This window comes from Neoarius graeffei, chromosome 23 (genome assembly GCF_027579695.1).
Source record: "Neoarius graeffei isolate fNeoGra1 chromosome 23, fNeoGra1.pri, whole genome shotgun sequence".
Classification (NCBI taxonomy): Eukaryota; Metazoa; Chordata; class Actinopteri; order Siluriformes; family Ariidae; genus Neoarius; species Neoarius graeffei.
In genome coordinates, this window is record NC_083591.1 from 46,952,863 (window position 1) to 46,979,345 (window position 26,483).

At 38.7% G+C, this 26,483-nt stretch overlaps 1 protein-coding gene across 1 annotated transcript; it reads right to left on the reverse strand.

The window, feature by feature from the left end:
- Nucleotides 1-1,571: 1,571 nt before the first annotated feature.
- onecut3b (one cut homeobox 3b) lies at nucleotides 1,572-26,104 on the reverse strand. Its single transcript, XM_060906283.1, has 2 exons — nucleotides 25,057-26,104; nucleotides 1,572-1,864 (listed from the first exon to the last, which is right to left on the reverse strand). The coding sequence occupies exons 1-2, from the start codon at nucleotides 26,102-26,104 to the stop codon at nucleotides 1,572-1,574; spliced, it is 1,341 nt and encodes a 446-aa protein (XP_060762266.1).
- Nucleotides 26,105-26,483: the final 379 nt, after the last annotated feature.

Consider the following 26,483-nt stretch of genomic DNA (forward strand, 5'->3'; position numbering starts at 1 on the left):
ACTTTGTGTCTATGGTACTAAATACCCGCATCATTATTATAGAGGAAAAGAAAGAAAGAAAGAAAGAAAGAAAGAAAGAAAGAAAGAAAGAAGAATACAGGTGGGGTGAAAAGGAGGTTGGGGAGTCAGGGTAGGAAAAAAGAGGAGGAAGAAAGGAAAGGAACAGGAAAGAAGAGAAAACAGGCTATATACATTTCATATTTTTGGTATGGTTTTAACCTTGTGACGTTACTTCAACACATTTCCATGTTGAGAATGAGCGGCTTTGCATGATTTGTCGGTTCCTCTGTTACTTTAGAGACTGGAAGGAGGGACGAGAGGGGGGTTTTTTTTAGGGGGGGATGGAGAGGCTCGGAGCCATGCCATCCTCCTTGATTATCATTAAGGCATCTGTCATTGGCACTCAATCATACAGTGACATTTTACCTTCACGTTTGGCCACTAGACACTGCCTTCCTCCATGCAAAGGAGGAAGCAAGCAGCAGCTGAACTCTACCCTACTCCCTCGGATTCATGATTGTTTATCCTTTTTTAATCTTTGGTAAATCAAAGAGGACAAAAAATCCTTTGGATAGCCTACAAATATCAAAACTCATGCAAAAAAAAAAACTAAATAAAATCAGAGATTATTTGGCATTTGGGAGTTGTGAAACTTTGGTTGGCCCCCAGGACACTGGTGAGATCATGGGATTTGAGGACTTGGGAAATAAAACTGTCTCGGAGGTGAATGTTAGCTGTTTGTCCAGGAGGTGGCGCCGTTGCTCTGTGCAGGAGGAGATCTCTGTCGGGGCCCCTTGGCGTGGAAAAAATCTGATTCAGTAGGCGCCGGCTCAGAGGACTGATTGATTCTTTCCCCGTCCCTTTTGTCGTTGTGCTGAAGCAGGAGCTCGGCGCCACGCTGGCAGTGAACAAAACCGAGACGCGATCGAGAAAATCGAGGACAGGAAACGTGGCCAGAGAATTTAGACGAGTGGCGCGTCTGAGGCATGATTGTAACGCGCAAAACTCCTTTTTCGTGTAAATTCTCGCAGCCAGTCACCACGACTCTGATAAACAAAGATCAAATTTGTACAAAAAACAACGAATAGCCTATTATTAGAGATTTTGAGCAGAACTTGGCCTACTGATTGATCACAGAGAACTACAGGGGCATGTGCCAGGACACTTATTGCCATTTCTCCCTTATTTCCTACTACCTACTAGTTAAGAGACAAAAACAAATCCTGGTTCACTTGGATTTTTTTTTTTCAACTCTAAAAATCGAAGGGTAAAGAGAACTGAAGGCTTAAGGCTTAAATATCAAGCCTCCCCTCAGACCAGGCCTTAGGCCTTCTTGGGCAAATGACATGAAAACGAGAAATGCCTTCGAAAAGAAAAAAAATCCATTCATTGCATCCTAAAGTGAAATATTTCAGACTCTAAAACAAAAACACACAGGCTAAAACACAGTGCCCTCTGACACTCCTATATATCATCAGTCACGGGCATCTGGTGTCCAATAACCAGGGCATCCAGTATCAGCCATGCCCAGCCGAGCAGGTTTCAGCGTATGACATGAGTTGAATGAATGTTCAAGCCTTGGAGAAGGTGGTGGCTGAGGTGCCAGGCTGCCCAGGGCTGGTGCTGGGTTCTTCGTGCCAGCGGTCGACGCAGCGGCGGCGTGCGTTCATGAAGAAGTTGCTCACGGTTGAGAGCTCCAGTCCAAGTTGTTGCGAAATGGTGATCTGCATCTCTTTGCTGGGCCGCTTGTTCTCTTTGAAGATGGCGATGAGCGTGCGCCGCTGCAGGTCGGTGAAGACCAGCCGCTGCTTCTTGGGCGCCAGGTTGCGGTCTTTGTGCTGCTCCTGTTCCTTCCTTTTGCAGGCTAGCACACAGAACAAGAGAGTCACAGACACGCTGAATAGAAACACCAATAAAGCCGCAAATCAAATATATAGATTGCTGCATGGTCATGTGCATAGAGCTGATGAGGAACGAGAAATGAAATAGAAACCATGCTGCAGTGTGAAGGAAGGTGGAATCTGAGGTGAATTTGACATTTTAAAGCAAACCTATATACACACTCTCATATAAAGGTAGCAACCTGTATTTTCCCTTATTGCTGGGGTCGTACATGTATACCTTTAGCATGTATCTTTATAGCAGGACCTGACGGACCACTGATGTGCCTTTATAGTGACGTCACGTTCACTTTCCCAGATAAAAGATACATACAAAAGATTTCCTTGATGGTACACCAACCAGGAAAAGTACAGCTTGGTGCCTGTATTTCTTTGAAAAAGTTTGGAAAAAGACTAATTTGCTGTCACACTAATATTTTATATTGCTGATTGGAAATATATTCGGGTTTTTAAGGGGTTTTTTTGTGACTTAGGGGATTTTTTAATGTTTTTTCCAGAAAATAACTGCTGTCCTTACTAACACACTTGTACAGTATTTATGATTAAAAATTCACAGATGTGTAATATAAATTTCATGATGGGACTAAGTGGGTTTTTCCTCCCTAAATCCTTCATGAAAATTATTTTATGTAAAATATTTGATATCTTTCTTCATTTGAAAATGAACATTCAGTCAGTGTGCCAATCTAAATACACTATCACCATGCTTTAGAACACTTCTGGTTCACTAGCAATTGTCAAAATACAAGGTACCAGTCACAGTTATTCTATCCACATTCACTGGAAAATGAGCAATTGAGCACTCTGATTGGCTACTCTACTACAAGGATATCAGCTCATATACTGTGAGTAGAGAAAAACAAAATGGCGGAGAGCATTGCTGAACCAACCGAGGATGAAATGAAAACTCTACTTGATAAGAAACCCCCCAAAACAAAAAACAAAAAAGCAACAAAATATGGAATAAACGTATTTGATGTCTGTAAGAACGTACCTCTTTTTATTTATTATTTTTCAAGAATTATTATTATTATTATTATTATTATTATTATTATTATTATTATAGCATTTTTCACAAATTCCTACTGTCGTTTTGACACTTTGTTTACATCCTAAGCGGAAATGATTTGGTCGGACGTTTTGTGTAAAAAAAAAAATTTCACTGAATTTGCAAAAAATAAAAATAAAACTGCTCTGTTTCTCAAAATCCGGCGAAGGTGGATAGAATAAAACAGTTATTACACTCAATCTCGTCAGTGCTACACACATCATCGGCTATCAGCTCATGTACGACTCGATTTTGTGGAATAACTGTGTTTGATAGATAGATAGATAGATAGATAGATAGATAGATAGATAGATAGATAGATAGATAGATAGATAGATAGATAGATAATTTCTAAGATTATCTAGGCTCTCGGTAGCACTGCCCACATCCATCATCCTCAAATCATGATTATCTTCGTGACATCACAACCTGAGCTCATACATCACACTGTCTATTTTCTTAATAGAAAAACCCAGAGAGTCTCTTCATGGTAACACATTATACAATTAGACATCAACAGATATCAGATATTTATTTATTTATTTATTCATTTTAAAGCACGTTTTTGAGTTCAGTGGTCCTTTAATATTCGATTTTTTTTTTCGTCAGAGGTGATTGCCTGAAGCATGGAGAGGAGAGCAAAATGTAAATGTGTGTGTGTGTGTGTGTGTGTGTGTGTGTGTGTGTGTGTGTGTGTGTGTGTGTGTGTGTGTGTGCGTGCGTACAGTGTTTAATAGGAAGCTGTCATCCTCAGGGACTTATATCAGAGAACCCTCGAGCAAAATCCACTACCTCACTCCAAGCTGTTTGGACTCATTCAGAGGAATTACATTCATATGCTAGTGTTTCCTTTTAACCTGCCGACTCTACAGATGAGACCGACACCATGGCAGCATGCACGACTGGGGAAGATGACCATAAACTGTGATCATTTGCTTTTAAAAGGCGCTGTTATTTATCCAGCCCAGTGAATTTATTTTGTGCACTCTTTATAAAGTAGCAATTAAATGCACAAATGCAACATTTAATTCGCTTGCTTTTTATTTGTATTTTATGTGCTTACATGTCCCCCCACCCCACCCCACCCGGCGCGTGGCTTGCATCATTATGTTAAAAAAAAAAAGTGCATGCAGAGTACTGACAGGATCTTTTAGTGTGCCTAGTGTAGCCTTATACTTTCATCTCTTTCTCACAAGCATCCATCACCCTCAGCCGTGCACTCTCTCTCTCTCTCCTTTTCTCTTTCTCTTCCTGTCTGTCTGTCTGTCTGTCTGTCTGTCTGTCTCGCGCACTGTCTTTGCTTCCTCTATTCCAGTGTGTGTGTGTGTGTGTGTGTGTGTGTGTGTGTGTGTGTGTGTGTGTGTGTGTGTGTGTTGCAGAGAGGGTTCCCCCAGTGAGATTGTGCTGAGAGTGGAAAAGCCAGGCCCTAGCGCTGTATGTCTAATTACAGAGAGCCATGAGCCGATCGATCTCTCCTACACAGTCAAATCAGTTTACTGCTGCCATCTAAAGCAACAGCACACTCATCCATCATTTTCATATACCACTGCACATCTCACACACACACACACACACACACACACACACACCACTTAAAACACTGTATCAGGCATTAATTTACTAAACTACAACAGATTATGCTCGTGCAAGAGTATTTTTCTTGTTGCATGAATTGGAGGCTGTATAATTCTACAGCACGCATGATGCAGGACACATACAGTATGCGACCTCATCTTCATTCAAGTATTAACGCAATCAACATCTATGCACGCGCATGCGTATTTAATAAGCATTTCTTCTTTGCGAACTTACAGACCTACAAAACTGTATAATATATCAAATGAATTAACGACCTATTTTTTTCTTTTTTTCTTTCTTTCTTTCTGTCTGTTCCGTTTGCTATCGAGCGCGAGACTAGCACCTTCTCGCTCGTTCCCACGTTCTGCCTCTTGATGTCAGTCGTTCCGGTGCGGTTCTCGCGCCTCACCGTGAGCGGGCGCGCGCTGGGCTCGGGGGGATCAATACGGGTCGATCGCGCGGGAAGGGGGCCCTGATTGCTGGACCACGTGCGCAGGAGAAAACGGGGGAAAATCGATCATTGCAGCTTTTAGGGCCACAGCCGCGCGCAGACTGAAAGAAGCAAAGACGTGCATTTCTGCCTCGCGCATTAAAACTCGAGCTGTAGCCGTGAATTCTATAAAGGGAAAAAGAAAAAGAAAAATCCATCCAATGTGTTCAAAAAAAAAAAAACCGAGGACACATACCACCATAATCGGCGGCTCGAGTCTACATCCACTTTCATCCAGACTAGCCTTTCATTTCATTTCATTTTGTTTTATTTTATTTTATTTCTTTTCTTTTCTTTTCTTCTCACCTTTTTTTTTTTTTTTAAATCTCCACGAGGTCGTTTCATGGCTGAGTGTATAGAATCAAGACCAATATGACGTACAGGCTGATGCAAAATAACAGCAGTACCTGTCAATACAATTCTCCCCATTGTCCAATTTCACACACACCCGAGTCTGTTCTCCAGAGTCACACAGCGGATGCGGTGCAGTTGCCTGCTTAATGTACACACCGCATAATTACCGCAAAAAGCTCTGCAGGACCATCCGGTGCGTCCAAATCCACCAAGGTCACGCAGTCCGAGCTTACAAAATATGAAATAGATGTTTAGAATGGACTGACTGTCCCTGATTGACAGCACACCTGTGGTGCTTCTGTTCAAAAGGACACAGGATCACTACAGTTGTATGTTTAACACAGCAAGCGTTAATTCAACACTGCACTCTTATTGGTCTCAAGGCTCCACTTTAACCCAAATTACAGCCAAACCTGTCCAAACCTACAATCTCCAGCACTGTGATCAAAACAGACCCAGCGTGTTGCTACAAAGAAAGCAATAGTGGAGTTTTAATTTGAATTTTGCAGATCAATATGAAATTAAACTCGAAGTTATTATTCATATAAATCATAAATCAGTCATCAAATTTGCCTCTTTTAGCACCTTTCTGGGTTTCTTTTCTTCGATAGTTCTGAAGGTCTGAAACCTGATTTCAACATCAGCCACATTTAAAAGCTCTCATTGGTTTTCTCGGACAATATTTCTTCAATAAAACGTGCAAATTTTATATATATATATATATATATATATATATATATATATATATATATATATATATATATATATATATATATGAGGGCTTTAAGTACTACAGAATACTGTAGGCCTTCTCTAACAGTGTAAGGGTTTTGATGAAGTAACCTATTTTGTACTGATTATAAACAGAATATTGTAGCATTTGGCATCATAAATCGAACCTTAAGTGGCATCTAGCATAGCCTCTTCTATTTTTAATATCATCTAACAAAAATAAAGCACTTGCTTGTAAACTTTTAGGAGTGTTATATAGTCACTTTTTAATTGCAGGCCAATTCAAAGACAATGACGTCATGCAAATTGAGCTGCATTCCTGAACCTGTGTATATATTTAAACAGAAATTCTTTATCACTGACTTGTAAAACTGTTTACTGTTTATATATAGCCCAGTTGTTTTAATGTCTAGGGGCGGGATAAATAGTCTGTGTTTGGAAAAAGCTTTTAAAACATTTCAAATCTTAGAAACATTAGCAGTAAACAGTTTTACAAGTCAGTGATAAAGAATTTCTGTTTAAATATATGCACAGGTTCAGGAATGCAGCTCAATTTGCATGACGTCATTGTCTTTGAATTGGCCTGCAATTAAAAGTGACTATATAACACTCCTAAAAGTTTACAAGCAAGTGCTTTATTTTTGTTAAATGATATTAAAAATAGAAGAGACTATGCTTGATGCCACTTAAGGTTCAATTTATGATGCCAAATAATGCAATATTCTGTTTATAATCAGTACTTCATCAAAACCCTTACACTGTTAGAGAAGGCCCACAGTACTCTATACAGTACTTAAAGCTCTCTTAGCACAAAGGTGTGTGTGTGTGTGTGTGTGTGTGTGTGTGTGTGATGTCTTTTGCATTCATTCATTTACCGTATGCAACATCTAGTCACCTGAAACTTAAGTCGTGGCCTCTCGTGTGAGAGAACTGCATTATGGGTACTCAAGTGCGTCATTTGGATATTACCAAGGCTGCTGCAATGCATTGTGGGAATCTTTATTCGTCTATGTTTTCAGAAATTACTTTTAAAATGCCAGAAGGTCCTGACAAATAGTGAATAAGGTGTGATTTCAGATTCAGACACTATTCCTCTAATCCTGACAGAGCTACATAACCAAACATAAGAAATTAAACAACCAATCAGAATCAGGTTATTGATAATCAATAAGGGGGCGGAGCTCACAATGAAAGTTTACTTACTGCTCCTGGAGTGAACCGAGCAGAAATAAACTTCAATATCTTGAGGGTATTTTTATGCAACAGAAAGTGTAAGAATGTTCGTGTTAAACGCATCTGGATGTGTATACACAGTGGTAATGGTATGTGGCCCACGCATAAACCTGTTCCGGTCCACGGTACGAGTTTTCTTACAGAGCAAGAGTCCGTTAATATCGATTGAGCTGCACTTTAAAACCATTTCATGGGGCATTTCTTTAATTCAGTCTTCACCCACCCGAGGCCATGCCAAGCTTTCTCTGGCTCCGACTCGACCGACTCAATACTCAATAATGTAATGAGTGAGTGTTGGCACTAATATACTGATAATTTAATACATAATGTCTGTTTTGCTTAACCAGTCATTTACTTTCAGGCGTTTTCCACACTGCAAACAAATTTGCTTCTTTGTCTTCCTTTAGACGCAGTCCATCCTTTTTTTTTCCTTTTTTTAATGAATAAATGGACGTTTACTAGGCTTATAGGTTTACCTATACATGCGAGATTAAAAAAAAAGTCAATGCAATGGTTGAAGTGTGTGTGTGTGTGTGTGTGTGTGTGTGTGTGTGTGTGTGTGTGTGTGTGTGTGTGTGTGTTTGTGGTGGGAAACTTGGGGGAGCACAGAGCTGCTCTAATCTGGAGAGAATAATAATAATAATAATAATAATAATAATAATAATAATAATAATAATAATAATAATGCTATTGCTGATTTAGCTTATATGAAGATTGCAACTATGACTACATTTCATAATCAAAGCAAAATTGTATTTATTTTGCTATCTATCTTTGCTGGAGAAGAAATAATTACTGTCTTTACATTTCAGTGATGCTGAATGATATTCATAGTGAGTATAGCCTAATAATATAAATTAGACTGTACTGTTGACTCGTGAAAGAAGTTGGACTCTGTGTGTGTGTGTGTGTGTGTGTGTGTGTGTGTGTGTGTGTGTGTGTGTGTGTGTGAGAGAGAGAGAGAGAGAGAGAGAGAGAGAGAGAGAGAGAATACTTTCCGGTGACATTCACAAATGAAAGCCTACTTTGTTCTTTGCCTGTTTGCAAACTACATTTTAATTGCCCCAGACTGTTTAGTTTCGTAATCCAGTGGTAATCACACTTATTGGTATGTTATCACTAAGATGGATGGAGTTCTCCATGGTTGTGGCCGAAAGCAATATTTTATTCTGTTCTCTTAAATACTTTGCTGTACTTTTAGGCTATTTGATTGCTGTAAGAGCATTTTTCGTGTATTGAACGTTAGAAAGTAAACACAAACAGCTCCTTTCCATGCCAACATCTCAAATTACTGCAGGCTACATGCCCTGAACACTGCAACTCGGGATTGTTTATAAGTACTCTGATAACTTGGCACTTATGAGTAGTAGAGATTGCACTGCTGTAAGGATGAAGAGAATAGTTTAGTTAAGTGTTTGGGGTTTTTTGTACATTTCTTTAATGTTTAACAATTTCATACAGTTGTATTTTCTGTCATATGGCCATCAGCTCATCAAAATGACGTGGATTAATGAGGGAGTTATAGGATTATACTGAAATCGGATGAAACCTGATTGATGGAGTCCAACAGAAAGTAGGCCAAGTCAACTGAAATGTATTGAGAATTATTTATTTATTTATTTATTTATTTATTTATTTCGGTAGCTGTGTGCAGTGAGTGAGGCGACAGAAAGAGGTAGGAGGAGGAATGATATGCCAAAAATGTACTAACAACACACACAGACACAAAAAAAAGCTTATATATGTATTTTAAAAAATTACTATAAAATTCTTGATGGGACTTCCTCGATGCAGATTTATACATGTTTAAAAAAATGAACAAAGTATTAAATACAAATAGATAGATAGATAGATAGATAGATAGATAGATAGATAGATAGATAGATAGATAGATAGATAGATAGATAGTAGGCCTATAAAAATGCGAAACAACTGGGCAGGTAAAATTTTATGCATCTTTTTTTAATTCACACAGTCTTTGTTTGTTTGTTTGTTTGTTTGTTTGTTTGTTTGTTTGTTTGTTTGTTTGTTTGTTCGGAATTTATTTATTTTGTTTGAATGGTTCAATTTCGTCTCTGGCTATCAAGCCAAACATTTATAAAAATAAAAAAAAAACATCTCACCATTTAATTTGTACAAATAGTGGTAGCTGGGGGTCACAGTCCTTTTTTTAAGCCTTCAGTGGAGGCCAGTGAAGGGGAATGAAACTCAAACACATTTTCCCTTCATTAGTTCAAACGTGAAGGTAGTTTAATTTGAGGCCAGGAAGCTCAAGTCGCATTCTATTTATTTATTTATTTATTTATTTATTTATTTATAATGTAATGATGGACTGCATGTAATGCACCGTGACGTCACCGGTCCCTGGTTATTAGACTCATTTCACCTATGTGGAAACCATAAAGGTCAAAATTGAGAAAATAAATATGAGTGATTTTATTGTTGATATTTTTTAAACTGAAAATACGTGAGTAGATCGAAACAAGAATAAACTAAATCTATAGAGGTCGCAGCCTCCACTCTCAGAAAAATCACACACACACACACACACACACACACTGGAATGGTGCATCTTTTCCTGCTTCAGTAGCTATGTAGGAGGCATGTGTGCATATAGCATTAAGTGTGCATGTATCTATCATACATTTAATTTTTTTAAACTAAAATATAAACAAAGCATATTATTCTGTCTATATCTATCCACAGTGCTTTCAGATATATTTCCAATCTCTGTAGGTTTACTCTAAAATGCATTTACAGTCCGTTTATGGACCTTATAGCCTATCCAAAGTTCCAGGTGAAAACTACACAGCCTATTAAAGAGAAATTCGCTCGATAGGTAAAAAGTAAAGTTGAGTAGTGTGTGTGTGTGTGTGTGTGTGTGTGTGAATGTGTGAGCAGTGTGTGTGTTTTTTTTTGTGTGACACTGTGTGTGACTCAGTGTGGCTTTAATGTTGTACCAAGCAAACCAACACTGAACAGTATTTTATGGTCTGGGGTTGCAGATAAGTGAGTAGTAGCCTGTGTAGTTCTCGGTTTGGGACACATCCTGAGTGTTGGTTTGAGAGAGAGCCGAGGCCGCGATCAATAACTAACCGCAGCATGCAGCTATAAGCGCTGGGCTGCAGGATCGATACCCAGGACCGAGCTTTTGTTTTTGGGGGGTGCGGGAGAAAGAAGCTTTCTAGAGAGTTTACTGCGGTGTAACTTCAGGAATAAATGTAAAAGTTGGTTAAACGGCGGAGGAGTTAGAGAATAGGCTCCGGCAGATGTTCTTCATCAGGTCAGTTTACTGATAGAGCTTCCAATCTGCTGTTGTGATTTATTCACATTAAGGGGTCTCATTTTTATTCTAAAACTATTACTGAAAACCTCTTACTTTTATCTTTTAATCATTTTTACCACAAGTGCACCCGTAATGACGGAGGCCAGAGAGACTTGAATGGGATTCTTCATGGCCAAGCACTGCATCCTGGCTCTTTTATGGGTGATTTAAGCGTTAAGTCAATTTTCTCCATCAATACATTGACACGATCCTCTCAGATACAACACAGAGCAGGAATAAAGCCATTTCCATTCGATTCTCACTTTTTCATCAAAAGATGAAATTTGCACCGTGTCATGTCCATAAACCTGCACACTGGAGTGGAATAATACAGGAGAAATTGATAATCACACAAAAACTGGAAATATTACAAACGCGCCCGTATTTTACATTCAACCAGAATACAGGGGCTTCGACCAGAGCCCGTTCTGTCGCCTACAAGCGCGCGTGCAGGGCATTTTAAATATTACTGCTGAATAGACTCAATACATATAGGATTATTAGCAACAACAACAACAACAACAACAACAAACATATTTTCCTTTTTATCATTTTGTAGGCTAAAAATGTAATAGTTGGTTGTTGTTGTTGTTGTTGTTGTTGTTGTTGTTGTTTGTAAACTATTGTTCGTAGTGGTTAATGTAACGGTTTTAATGGTTTAAAGGAAAATAAAAACAGAGCCGATTTATTGTGTATGTAGGGTTATATCTACAGAGCTTTATATTTTCTATTTAACATGATGATTCTTGTTTTGTAATTTCTGTGAGTTCTTGAGCTGATGTAAAAAAAAGTCGTTCTTATTTATTTATTTATTTATAGTGATTCATGATCTGAATACTGACTTGTGAGTACAAGTCAGTATTCAGATCATGAATCACTATAAATAAATAAATACGCGGGTTTTTTTTCCCCAGGATAGTATAAAAGACGCGCATCATGTGCAACGCGAAATAAGTAAATTTGGAAAAAAGAAAAAAAAAGTGCAGCTTTCCGAAGGGAATAGATAAGTAGAACAGAACAAAATAAAAACAACATAACATTACACTGTAAAGCTGTGGGTATTATTATTATTATTATTATTATTATTATTATTATTATTATTATTATAAAGCATATAGTATTATTTATAGGCAATATGGGATGTGATCAAATGGATCGTCTATGATTTGAAGGTATTTAGGAAAGATACACACAGAGCCATAAAAACACTCTGTATCAGAGTGTATAATAATAATAATAATAATAATAATAATAATAATAATAATAATAATAATAATAATAATTTGCGACAATTTCAAACATCTCAATATCTCTCTCTCTCTCTCTCTCTCTCTCTCTCTCTCTCTCTCTCTCTCTCTCACACACACACACACACACACACACACATTTCAGTGGGGGTTTTTTCTCATGCAGTGCAACACAAAGAAATCTCTTCTCAATCTCAACCTAAATCAATTTACTTACCAAACTGTAAATAGCAAAAAACTGCTGTATTTAAGATGTTGCTCACAGTGTGTGTGTGTGTGTGTGTGTGTGTGTGTGTGTGTGTGTGTGTGTGTGTGTGTGTGTGTGTGTGTGTGTGCGTGTGTGTGTGTGTGTGTGTGCATCACTCAAAACAACTCTGATTTAAACAGGTGATGCAGAACACTTTGTTAAACTTTCATTCAGGTCATGATTGCTTCAAAATGTCTTTTCTCAGATTTATGACAACCCTCAGTAATGATTGAGAGTTTTGAATTGGTTGGTTAAAATGAGGAAGGAAACAGAAAGAAGGAAAAGAAGCAAACAAAACCAGCTGACTAATTAACCCTGAATTTGCACACCGTTGAATGCACTAACCCTAATGCTAAAATGAAACTGGTGATGGTGATGATGATGATGATGATGATGATGATGATGATGAACAGCTCTTTGAACATGTGCACTGATTCAATCATTTCACTCATACTGTTCCAGTTAAATCTGCCTGACTATAAGCAGATACAGTGTAATTCTCCTTTTCGGCAACATGTTCAACTTCCACATGTCCTCCATCCTCAGTTCAATGCAGCTGAGATATACGACTTGGCACCGGATAAGTGTATCTAAGGATTGTGGCCTCTTCTTAACATCTCCACGCTAATTGGATATGAGACAGTGTGTGAACATTACACAGTAAGTTTGGCCTTTAGAGAGTGGTGTAATAGAAACCAAGTATTCCTATATTTCAGGTCAGGGGCAGTTCCTCTGTGTGCACACCGTTTCCTAACTGCTCACCAAAATCAATTGCTCAGTGGACAAACATCTGACGAGCCAGATCTATCCCGAGCAGCTCAATTAAATGCCATTCATAGACAGATGGATTGATCTGGAAGCTGAGAAGTGAAAGATCTATAACAGATCTTATATTAATCCCACATTATACTCTTAGAACCCTTTACCATGCACCATCTCTGTAGAACTGCTGTGATGCTACTTTTATATACTTTACATTTTGTTTTTTAATTTCTGTCGCATGTCATTAAATCCTAGTTGCTCACTTATTACACATAAGTCAATAAATCAATGTTTATGTGCATTATTAAAGTCTTAAAGTCAAAGTAAAGAACTTAATTCATCAAGACTTTTTTTTTTTCAATTTTATTTACTCTTGAAGAAATACTTCAATAATCGAAAGCAGGTATATGTTTTAGCACTCAAATGTACACTTAAGCAATGAAATGAGATAAATAAGAAATGATAGGATGGAATACAATAGATAAGATATGAGTTGCTATAAATGTAGTACTTTTAAAAGGCAGGACTCTAATCGGTCACTTAATTCGCTTGCTGAGGTCAAATAAATATCTGAAAGGTTCAAGACATGTTCCAGATGGACCAGTGATACACGTTTGTGTCCAGGCTGAAGTGTGTGTGAGTGTGTGCTAATGTGTGAGCTGTACCAGACATGAGCTGGATGTGAAATAGTGTATAATACTTTCAGTGCACAAATCTAATATGATGGGAGAAGTAGCTCAGCACAGGGCACAAAGTTTACAGAGAAACGAGAGAAGAGAAGAGAAGAGAAGAGAAGAGAAGAGAAGAGAAGAGAAGAGAAGAGAAGAGAAGAGAAGAGAAGAGAAGAGAAGAGAAGAGAAGAGAAGAGAAGAGAAGAGAAGAGAAGAGAAGAGAAGAGAAGAGAAGAGAAGAGAAGAGTGGCTATAAATGTAGTGCAACTATAAATGTTGCTTTTAAAACTTAATGAAGTGACACATTTTTCCATCAGCTTTGTTTATTAGCATTTTATTCAGGAACAGCTGAACAAAATGAAATAGACAGACAGACAGACAGACAGACAGACAGACAGACAGACAGACAGACAGACAGACAGACAGACAGACAGATAGATAGATAGATAGATAGATAGATAGATAGATAGATAGATAGATAGATAGATAGATAGATAGATAGATAGATAGATAAGCGTGAGTATAAATGTAGTTATTTTAAAATGTAATGAAGTGACATTTTTCCATTGACTTTATTAGCATTTCATTCATGAACAAATGAATGAGATAGATAGATAGATAGATAGATAGATAGATAGATAGATAGATAGATAGATAGATAGATAGATAGATAGATAGATAGATAGATAGATAGATAGATAGAGTTGCTATAAATGTTGCTTTTAAAACTTAATGAAGTGACACATTTTTCCATCAGCTTTGTTTATTAGCATTTTATTCAGGAACAGCTGAACAAAATGAAATAGACAGACAGACAGACAGACAGACAGACAGACAGACAGACAGACAGACAGACAGACAGACAGACAGACAGATAGATAGATAGATAGATAGATAGATAGATAGATAGATAGATAGATAGATAGATAGATAGACAAGCGTGAGTATAAATGTAGTTATTTTAAAATGTAATGTAGACAAGCGTGAGTATAAATGTAGTTATTTTAAAATGTAATGAAGTGACATTTTTCCATTGACTTTATTAGCATTTCATTCATGAACAAATGAATGAGATAGATAGATAGATAGATAGATAGATAGATAGATAGATAGATAGATAGATAGATAGATAGATAGATAGATAGATAGATAGATAGATAGATAGATAGATTATAAATGTAGTTCTTTTAAAATGTAATGAAGTGACATTTTTCCATTGACTGTTTATTAGCATTTCATTCATGAACAAATGAATGAAATAGATAGATAGATGTATAAGATAAGATAAGATAAGATAAGATAAGATAAGATAAGATAAGATAAGATAAGATAAGATAAGATAAGATAAGCGTTCCTATAAATGTAGTACTTTTAAAACGTAATGAAGTGACACATTTGTCCATCGGCTCTGTTTATTAGCATTTTATTCAGGAACAAATGAACAAAATTAGCTAGATAAGATAAGATAAGATAAGATAAGATAAGATAAGATAAGATAAGATAAGATAAGATAAGATAAGATAAGATAAGATAAGAGTTGCTATAAATGTTGCTTTTAAAACTTAATGGAGTGACATTTTTCCATCAGCTTTGTTTATTAGCATTTTATTCAGGAACAGCTGAACAAAATGAAATAGATAGATAGATAGATAGATAGATAGATAGATAGATAGATAGATAGATAGATAGATAGATAGATAGATAGATAGATAGATAGATTATAAATGTAGTTCTTTTAAAATGTAATGAAGTGACATTTTTCCATTGACTGTTTATTAGCATTTCATTCATGAACAAATGAATGAAATAGATAGATAGATGTATAAGATAAGATAAGATAAGATAAGATAAGATAAGATAAGATAAGATAAGATAAGATAAGATAAGATAAGATAAGATAAGATAAGATAAGCGTTCCTATAAATGTAGTACTTTTAAAACGTAATGAAGTGACACATTTGTCCATCGGCTCTGTTTATTAGCATTTTATTCAGGAACAAATGAACAAAATTAGCTAGATAAGATAAGATAAGATAAGATAAGATAAGATAAGATAAGATAAGATAAGATAAGATAAGCGTTCCTATAAATGTGGTACTTTTAAAACGTAATGAAGTGACACATTTGTCCATCGGCTCTGTTTATTAGCATTTTATTCAGGAACAAATGAACAAAATGAGCTAGATAGATAGATAAGATAAGATAAGATAAGATAAGATAAGATAAGATAAGATAAGATAAGATAAGATAAGATAAGATAAGATAAGATAAGATAAGATAAGATAAGAGTTGCTATAAATGTTGCTTTTAAAACTTAATGGAGTGACATTTTTCCATCAGCTTTGTTTATTAGCATTTTATTCAGGAACAGCTGAACAAAATGAAATAGATAGATAGATAGATAGATAGATAGATAGATAGATAGATAGATAGATAGATAGATAGATAGATAGATAGATAGATAGATAGATAGATAGATAGATATGAGTTTCTATAAATGTAGTACATTTAAAACGTAATGAAGTGGCGCATTTTTCCATCAACTCTGTTTATTAGCATTTTATTCAGGAACCACTGAACGAATTATTCAGTAAAACTGATATATAACGTCTGTAGTTATGAGAGTGATGAGTGTTTGGAGCGTGCAGTCTTTTTCACCCGCTATTAGTTATGTAATTAGGTTTGCTTTTCCATATTCATACACTCCCATTATGTTCGAGAATAAAGCACATTTTGAGGCAATTTGTTGTTCTGAAATCCCTTCTTTCATCGGTAAGGTGTGAGTTGTAATATCTAATAATTACACGATGTGATTCTTGAGAGCACAGAAAGGCGATGCATTGAGGAAAATAAAGGGCAACACGTGTAATAAAGACTCAGTGCGTTTCATATTGTTGATGTCTTCGCAAATGCATTTATACTCGACTGTTCAATGATTAATTGAAGCCTTTATTATATTTACCACAATGTCTGTGGCTGAAGGTATTCAGCTGGGAGAATGCTTTCTGCCGTCTTTCATATAGAATGTGTTCTTTTGTGTGTGTGTGTGTGTGTGTGTGTGTGTGTGTGTGTGTGTGTGTGTGTGTGTGTGTGTGTGTGTGAGAACCAAAAATCTGTTGGTGGGAAAGTACTGTGGGCAAAGGCCCCTGTTTGACTGGCTGCTGCTGCTGGCTGTTCCTCATGTGTGTGTGTGTGTGTGTGTGTGTGTGTGTGTGTGTGTGTGTGTGTGTGTGTGTGTGTGTGTGTGTGTGTGTCTGCTTGGCTAGCTGCTGCTGGTGGGAGCCCCAGAGATGGAGGGAGAGAGAGCAGGGGAAAGGAAATCAATACAGATTCAGAGTCAGAGATTCAAGTCAGATAAGCCTTAACAATATATAGCACAGGCACACTCTATAACCCAATCACATACACACTCATAAACACACACACATAACGTACGCATGCCCACACACACACTTTCAGACTAAAATTGCAACATACACATGTGCGTGCACACACGCACACAGATACACACAAAACGTCTCCCATGAGTGCCCCGGTCTTGCTTTCACACATACAGTACATGGAAGGATGTACAGTAAACCCATGTATACATACACATCCCATCACATCACCTCACACACATGCATTTGATATGTAAACACACACACACACACCTTGTGACCCTGAACACAATACACACCTCTCTCCATCCTTTAAATCTCAAATGATTACAACCTTGGATTGCACTGTACTGTATTTGCTGACGAACACAAAATGATAATGAGCAGAGCATGTAAATGAGTGAACACTCTTTCTGAGTCCATTCGCATCATAACACACACACACACACACACACACACACACACACACACACACACACACACACCTAACCCCCAACCACACCCTCTAAGTACTCGTAAGCTTCAGGAGTGCTTGGCCCGGATTCCCCATTTTTGACCCATCCTGCCATGTATCTCTCGCAATGTTGATGTTAATGCTGTCTCTAAACATTCACCACACGTTCCACTTTGCTTACCGAGAACCAGCTTGGTTACAGCAGCCACAACCCTCGCCTCCCTCCCCGCCTTCCCCTCGCGCTTATCAATTATTAACGCCCGAATCGATCATTTCAGCAGCTCGCCTCGATCTGCTGCTTTTCACAAAGTCAAATCTCTCCCACCCTCAATCAATCGTAGTGCCCCGCCGTCTGCTTTTATCTCACCAAGCACACATTTCTTCGCGTACGATTCGACGTTTTGGGGAGTTTGAAGCATATTTACATTCATTTCCACAGTTTGGAGGAGATGAGAGGAGATACCAAACAGATTTTTTAAATTCTTTTGAACTGAAAGATGCAGAAGCTGTGTGTGTGTGTGTGTGTGTGTGTGTGTGTGTGTGTGTGTGTGTGTGTGTGTGTGTGTGTGTGTGTGTGTGTCTTATTCTGGCTCCTGACATGAAGCTATTTTAAAACTAGACCATCAGGGACTCGCTCTTTTTTGTGTTTAATGCATTTCTACTTATAAACACAGACATCTGGATATAAGTTACACAAATGGAAGTTGTCTGTTTCTATTTAGGTCCTTTAGGTGATGAGGTTTATACTATTATAAGCATTTAAACACTTGAGATCTGTCAGCAGGTCCAGAACAGGGTACAGACATTTCCTCTGAGTTTAACTGTTATGGAATAATTTATAGCAATTACTGAATAATATGCTTCAGTGTAGATGGGTAAATAATACATTGAGAGTTTTAGTGGTTAAACGCACAAAAATTTGAAACACAAAATCAGAAATCAGCCAAACAGGGTTACTGGGGTTGCGCAAAAACTATGAATAGAATGATTAAAAAAAAAAAAGATTCTATCCACATTCACTGGATATGAGCAATCGTGCACTCTGATTGGCTATTCTACTACTAGGATATCAGCTTATATACCGTGAGTAGAGAAAAACAAAATGGCGGAGCGTGTTGCTGAACCAACCGAGGACGAAATAAAAACTACTCGAAAACAAAACCACAAAAAATACACACACAAAAAAAAGCAACAAAATATGGAATTAAAGTATTTCATAGTCAGAACGTATCTTTTTTTTTATTTTTCAAGAATTATTATTACTATTATTATTGCATTTTTCACAAATTGCTCCTGTCGTTTCACGGGTTTGTTTACATTCTGAGCGGAAATGATTTTGTCGGACGTTTTGTATAAAGTTTTTATTTATCAAATTTGCAAAAAATAAAAATGTCCTGTTTCTCAGAATCCAGTGAATGTGGATAGAATAAAGCAGTTATTCCACTCAATCTCGTCGCACACGGCTTATAGCCGATTCCACGCTACGTGTCTCGCCTCGTCGGCTATCAGCTCACGTACGACTCGATTTCATGGAATAACTGTTAATTATATATGCATAGGTTCACTTCTATAATCTTGTAACACTGATGTTATTCAACTGAACGCTTCTGTTGCAGGTTTGGTGACGCCTTTTGTTCACCTGGTGTGCCGTTTTGTGCCTTCAAGATTCAAGCATTGATTTAGCAATGGATAAAATGAAGTTTTTCAGAAAAGTCAGAGGTAAACTAAAGCTTAAATACGAAACATTGATTATAGAAGCTATATTCAGTTAAACATCATGCTCATCTGTGGTACAGTTCACACATTAAATCACATGCATTAATATCTCTCTAACTCTCTCTCTCTCTCTCTCTCGCTCTCTCACTCACTCACTCATACACACTTCATCCTGCACAACTGCAATCATTTCATTCCACTTCATCAAAGGATTGTGCCCTACTGGAGATTTCTTTTGGTCACTGGCTACAACTCTCTTCAGCATTTTAGAATCTCAGCCATTTCATTACATCTTGACATGTCTGTGAAGGAGTATTGTCATTTTTTTTCCCTGCATTGGTAAATCTACCCCATCAACAGATCTTATTCAGTACTACTGTGGCAGTCGTAATAGATGGCAGGCCATTTTTTTGTGTGATGTGCTGCAGAGAGAGAGAGAGAGAGAGAGAGAGAGGGGAGCGAGAGAGGAGAGAGGGGGGATGGGAAGCTATGTTATTGATCTCTCATACGTGCAAAGCCAGGCAAACATATGAGAATGACAAAGCCGCAGGAGCAGCACAAGCTTAAACGGCGCTGTGTGGCCGAGCAGAACGTGAGCGACGGATTCTGTCATTCTGTTATTCTGTCATTCTGTCCCAACCAGCGATACCCACCAACTGCTGACTTTCACTTTTGGATTCGACTTACATTTAATTATGAGATTTCCTGAGATGAGCAATTTGATGTACTCATGTATTTGCTTCACTAAACCTGTTACCTTGCTGCTTGTTATTCATGCTGAAAAGGCACAGATATTGCATGTGCAATTGAATTTACTTTAATTCTTGTGCAGGTCGCATAACGAGACAGTACGTTATGTATGTGATCAAATAATAATATAAATTCATACGTCTGCATCCAGAAGTGCAATCAAAGCCTGACGCATGCAGCGCACACTGAGACAAAGGTCATTGTTTTCTTTCTACATGATGCGCAAGATTTTTCATTTTTCATTTATTTATTGTAATTGAATGTAAATTATTGCCTTGTTATGGATGGGTATAGATCACAATATCAATATGTTGATATAGTTGCTCAAATGCCAATCAGGATTGCGTATATGTAGACGTAGTTGCCTATGATATTACATCCAATTATATTTCGAATTATATTTCATTATCAAACAGAGCGCTCTGGTGATTATGAGTGGCCGTTTATTGATTATATAAGGCTTTAAGTATTAACATCCACTCATTCTTGGTCCAAATGACTCAAATCCTACCCCTTATTACACCCTTATGAGCTCTGATCCACAGGAAAATCGTTTCTAAGACAAAAGGTATTGCTGAGGCTTTCTTAATTAAATCCTACACAGATACTCGGTGTTAGAAGGACTAGGAAGGCCTTATTTTGAGTATGTTCCTCAGTCTGGAGAGCGCTTGTAATATCTCTCTAAGCTATAGCCTATTCTAGAGAAGCGCTGGACTTCACCCAAGTATTTTTCTACCGAGACAGGGTTTTTTTTCTATTGCACATTCGACATTGACTTTCCGTAAAAGAATAGCTACCTCATACAATAATGCTAACATTGTGTATAATGAAAGAAAGCTAATAGGGGCCTGTTAGCACGTGAGATTAGGCTAAATGGTCTGTAGTAATGCTCAAACATCGACAGCTTGGCCTCAGATATGCTTTACCTGCTAACTAGGTCTACGTTAATTAATTTAGCAATTTACTTTTATTCAAGACATAATCAAATTGAGCAAACTTAGCTAAAGTGAGTAGGCTACAACTCACTTAAGCAGGAGTTTAGCTTTGCGACAGAGATTAACCAAGTGCTCTGACAAGTAAAATTTAATTTCATTCAGTACTTTAGACCACTTCTTAACTTGTCATCTTCTAGATGATTGAACCACACTTCACCTTGAAGCCATAAAGCGATAACAACACTATAATCGACCCACTGTGATCCTGCATGGGGTCTTCACAAACAAGCTTTTACTTTTTCACACTGTCACACTTCAGCCTGTTCAGACTTGTGGCCTGGAGTGCATGCAGTCAAGAATAATTCGAGCAGAAGTCTGTTAGATACAGCAGGAAGTCAGACGTCTGACTTGGCGTGCTCTTGATTTATTCCACACAGGTGCGTTGTTGTATCCATATCTGTGAGGTAATTCAGTATCATGTTTCATTAAAAGAAATGAGATCAGATCTATTATGAAAGTGCACCAGATCTGCAAAACTGTAACTAATTTCTTTTTTTTTTACTTTCAATGCCATACTTTAGCAATTATTTCTCTCTAGGTCTTAAAACATCTGTTATTTCTGTTAATGAATAATTTAATCATTATGGATGAGAGGGAGAGAAAGAGAGAGAGTGTCTTGACTGTGCTGAGAAGCAATTAATCACGGCTATCCATTAGGCATTCAAACGCGCCCACATTGGACGTGTGTCCGCGTGCAGGTCACTAATGCTGCCCTCCCTAACCACGAGACCCTGTCTCAAGGGTCCAGGACCGGGCAATCCATACCACCTCCACAAGCCTAAGAGAAAGAGATTCCAATCTTGCATCGATTGGGATCATAATAAATTTGATATTATAACTCTAACTCTATAGAGTGAAGTATTTCACCACAGCATGCTCTGTAGATTAATAACTCTGAGTTGATTTGAATGGAGAACATCAGATGAATAAGTATCTGTGGATGGGATAGTGGGATGGAGAACAGATGGGGTTTCAGCCATATTGTCTACCATATTTACACTTCATTGTCTGTAGAGGCATGCATTTTTAAAGCTATTACATCGCTTTCCTGCCTAGTCGTGCTATTTTATAATCACGCTGGCATTGAAAAACAACATCTTGGAAAAGTAGATACAATTTGAAGTCCTTTTTTTATTATTTGTATTGCATTATATATTGATTCAAAATGGTTGAAGTTGTCTTGTTTATTGTTTTGGTTGCTTTAACTATCCAGCAGTTGCAGAATTCATTGTTTGACCAATAAATAGATGTAGGGATGTCTAAGCGGTCATTGAATTTCCCATAGCCCTATTGGAAAGCAATATTTCTGGGTGGTTTCATGGCACAGCATCTCTATCAACCTTTCATTTTGGGATTTACTTCGAATCAAACCATATGCTCATGACTTTATCATATTAACCCATTTCGATTGCTTCCCAAACCTATATGAAAAATATCTACACAACGAGATACAAAGGTACTAAACTGTATCTTTCCTTGTTGCTGGGGTGGGTACTGTACTTTTATCATTATTTATACCATTATTATTTTATTTATTATTTATTTACCTGACCTTTAAAATTATTTTAGGTATATAAATGGACCACTAGGCACCTTTCTAGAGATAAAAGATACCTTTGAGGATACCACAAGGAAAGATACAGTTTAGTAAGACAGTGCATTTTTGTCTAAGAGTGTATCATTCCATCTAGTGATATGGCACTATAGGTGCAAAAAAACAACTTGTGTAATTATTGCTTTTTAATATTTATATTCACCCTAATGGCTTTGTTTACTAAAGAATGGCTAAAATGCACATGGCAACAGCTGCACAGCCAAAATCCAGATGCCAGGATTCGTCATAAAATGCATAAATGCTCGTGTCATGGTTTAACAGGAAAGCGTTGCGAGGTAAATGAAATCCGGACAGCAGCAGTGCGGTTCTATCTGCGCTTCCAGCTCTCAATCGAGTATTGATTTTTGCGCTCCATTTAAAGAGACGCGGCTCTGATCGGCTGGAGGTCACACAGGATCCCAACGTGAGGTGAACACTCAAAAGGCCTGAGGTGGTCGGTGAGGTAGTTTGTCCCTATACCATGCACTAATACTGGTAAAATAGTTTGGGTTAAGAGAGCTAAATGTTCATGCAAAAAATGAGGACGGAAATAAATAAATCGGAGGCCAGCTTGGGGTCCCTCTGTCCTGTGCGTAATCATCATTTAAACATGGCTATTTATTTTTACATACTTTATTAATCTCCGAAATTAGGAAAGAGTTCATCACTGGTCGTTCAAGAGCACTAAAGTGTGTTGTACCTATAAAAAATAAAGACATATAAAAAGGAAAATGACGCAAACCCAAAGGTCGCAAAACGAGGTCTGGGCTGTTTATTTATGGTGTATTTTTCTTGTGAAAATAGCTGCTTTCTTAAACAGGGTTGACAGTTTAAACTGTTGTGGACTTGTAACATTCTAAGACACCACAGGGGCCAGTGGACAGAATAAAATGCCATAAATAAATTAAAAAATAAATAAATAAATAAATATTTTTTTAAAGTGTCTGACTTCTCAGGGTTGGGAGCTTAAATTATTTAAATTGTCGGGATTTGTGTTTGTTTGTTTGTTTGTTTGTTTGTTTGTTTGTTTGTTTGTTTGTTTGTTTGTTTTAACCTTCTGAAAAGTTACACATATTAGCCTTATAAGGCACCACAGGGGACAATGGGCAGAATTAAAAGCTCAAAGAGAGCAGAGGAAGAACAAAAGACAATCTACGAGCTCATAATTAATAGTCTTAAGTAGGCTAATTAGACCCTATGTCTAATCTGACAGCCAGATAGTTACTATTCTTCTAATAACGATAGAGTTTATAGTTGTATTTTAAAAGATCACTCTCTTTTTAGGAAAGTATGCACCGAGAGAGAGAGAGAGAGAGAGAGAGAGAGAGAGAGAGAGAGAGAGAGAGAGAGAGAGATACAGGGCACAGGGACGCTTAATCAAGTGAAAGAGTTTACTACAGAGGATCTCGAGAGGTTTCATTTCCGGTTGACTGGAGGGGGGGGTGCGAGGGTTAACATGGCCGAAAACACAAAAAGTGACCTTTTTGCAGGAAAGCCCCCTGTGCAGAGCCTCGGAGAGAGAGAGAGAGAGAGAGAGAGAGAGAGAGAGAGAGAGAGAGAGAGAGAGAGAGAGAGAGATCCCCCATCTGTTGTGCATGGGAGAGAGAGGTCTGTACACACTCATCAAGTCGCTGACAGGAAATCGTTTCTTAAATGTCTGATGGCCATCCAGTTTAGCACTCATTCAGAGCCTCTCTTTTTCTGTGTTAAATCTTTAAAAAGCGCGAATAGGCCTCAGTCGCGTGTGCAACTGCTTTAATTACACACTCAGCAAAATCTTAAGCACTGACTTAACACCTGAGTGTTGAATTAACTCAAACGGTTGCACAGATCTCTGATAGTCTTTAATGTTTATTGGTGTCCAGTTGAACTGGATCCTATGGGTTCGTTCAACACTGGGGATTTTACTGTATGCATGGCCTGTCTGTTTGGTAGAAGGTTGTTGTTGTTTGACGTTTTTAAAAGTGTTGCATTTATTTCATCAACATTTCACATGTGAATGTATATACAGTATAATAAACAGCTCCATCATGCATGCTTTGATAGGACGTAAATCCTGTATAGTTTGCATGCTTGTATTTTCACACTAAATAAATTATTTGGAATAAGATTGGACAATGGTCTAGTTCAGCCTAAGGTGTGTGTGTGTGTGTGTGTGTGTGTGTGTGTGTGTGTGTGTGTGTGTGTGTGTGTGTGTGTGTGTGTGTGTAAACGTTGCCTCTCTTGAGGATTAAAGTGTAAACATGACCCACTCGCCCTGAATTCACTGGACAGAGGATGAAAATAAGATAAGCAGTGGCATGGTGCATGAGCAGATATGCAGTGTTGCCAGATTTTTTTTTTTTTTTTAGTATTTTTTTTTTAATGAAAAGCTACTGAATTGAAGCAAAAGTATTCTAATAGTTGTGAAATTTAAATTTGATATTTCATATAAAGAATTGTGATCCAATCTGGCAACGCTGAACATATTACTCTGGTATAATGGCATGCTCTCGTGACTTTCATTCTGTCACATGTAGCGTTTTATCAATGTGGTCATTAAACAATTGCAAAACTTACAAACGTGAGCGCGCACTCACCGGCCAACCTGAGCGCGGACATCCTCTGAAACTCGGGCTCTTGTAACCACTTCCACATCCTCCGGAAGGTCTCGCGACCGGACTTCAGCTTACTCCAGGGCTTCGGGTTGCGCAGCAGGTCCGACAGGGTGCCCTGCGAGCGGCACAAGATCCTCTGCGCGAAAATGGCCTGTGGGATGCTGTAGCGCTTCAGCTCGGCCGTGATGCGCTGAGCCACTTCTTTCGTGTTGATCTCTTCCACTTGGCCAGAGCCACCACTGCTCCCACCGACCCCATGCCCGCCTGCAGCCGCGTGCCTCTCGCGCTCGGCCAGCATGGACCCGTTGGCCTGCGAGTGCAGGTGTCCGTGGGGGTGCATGCCGTTCAGGTTGGAGATCATGCCGTGTCCGTGGCCCCCCAGACTGCGGGCTATGTGCTCCTCGCTGCGCGAGAGCATCGCTGCATGAGAGTCGAAGCCGCCGGAGAGCATCTTGTCGTTGGCGAGGTGCGCGCTTGGCCCGTATGCGGACAGAGCCTGCTGAGAGTTGTGCAGAGAACCGAGTCCGTTGGACAGCGGCGACAAGGGCGGCGCCATGGCAGACATGTCTTTAGGATAATGTCCGTACAGGTTGCTGACGGAAGCCAGGCCGCGGTCATCTCGCATGAGCGTGAAGCTGCCGCTCACGTTGCCCGTGGCGAGGCGCTGGTGCGCGGCATGGTGGTGCGCGTGCGGGTGCGGGTGGTGAAACTTGTCCGACACGGTCGAGATCGGGGGTAAATGCTGGAGCGGGGTGAGCGTAGTGTATGTGTTGGACAGGCTCATACCCGACTCACACATGCTCATGGCTGGGTGCAGGTGGCCCGATAGTGCTGGTTCGGGCCGGTACTCTCCAGCGGTGCCATCCAGGATAGAAGCCATGCTGGAGACCATCGCCGAGCGCCCGTGCGACACCAGGTTCCGGTGGGACGCTGATGATGACGGTCTCCCGTGCGATGCGTTCATCAGTTCTCCCGCTTGCGAGTGCGAGACGCCATGCATGTTGCCGATGTTCTCCATTGTAAGTTCCATATTGAGAAACACTGTCTTTCTGCCTCCCTCCCTCCCTCTCTCTCTCTCTCTCTCTCTCTCTCTCTCTCTCTTTCGCGCTTTCCCTTTCTTGCTCTGTCACTCGCTCTACGCACAGCGCGCGCTCTCCACAAACCTCCCACAGAAGCAGATTTCTTCTTTTGTTTTCTTCTTCTTTTTAGTTCTTCTTTTCACGAAAACAATTTCAAAACCAATCCATCGATTTCGGAGCGTCGACGATCAGTCAGTCGAGCATGATGCTGTAAACACTCTCCCTCACCTTCTTCGCCGCCTTCGCGCTTTCAGCAGGGTCACTGTGTGTGTGTGTGTGTGTGTGTGTGTGTGTGTGTGTGTGTGTGTGTGTGTGTGTGTGTGTGTGTGT

What these genes read in the sequence shown, in the direction of transcription:
- onecut3b (XM_060906283.1), bottom strand. Translation starts at nt 26,104, where the DNA reads ATGGAACTTACAATGGAGAACATCGGCAACATGCATGGCGTCTCGCAC. An exon ending in GTCCGCGCTCAGGTTGGCCG is followed by an intron (nt 1,865 to 25,056) that starts GTGAGTGCGCGC and finishes TCTGTGTGCTAG; the next exon opens with CCTGCAAAAGGAAGGAACAG.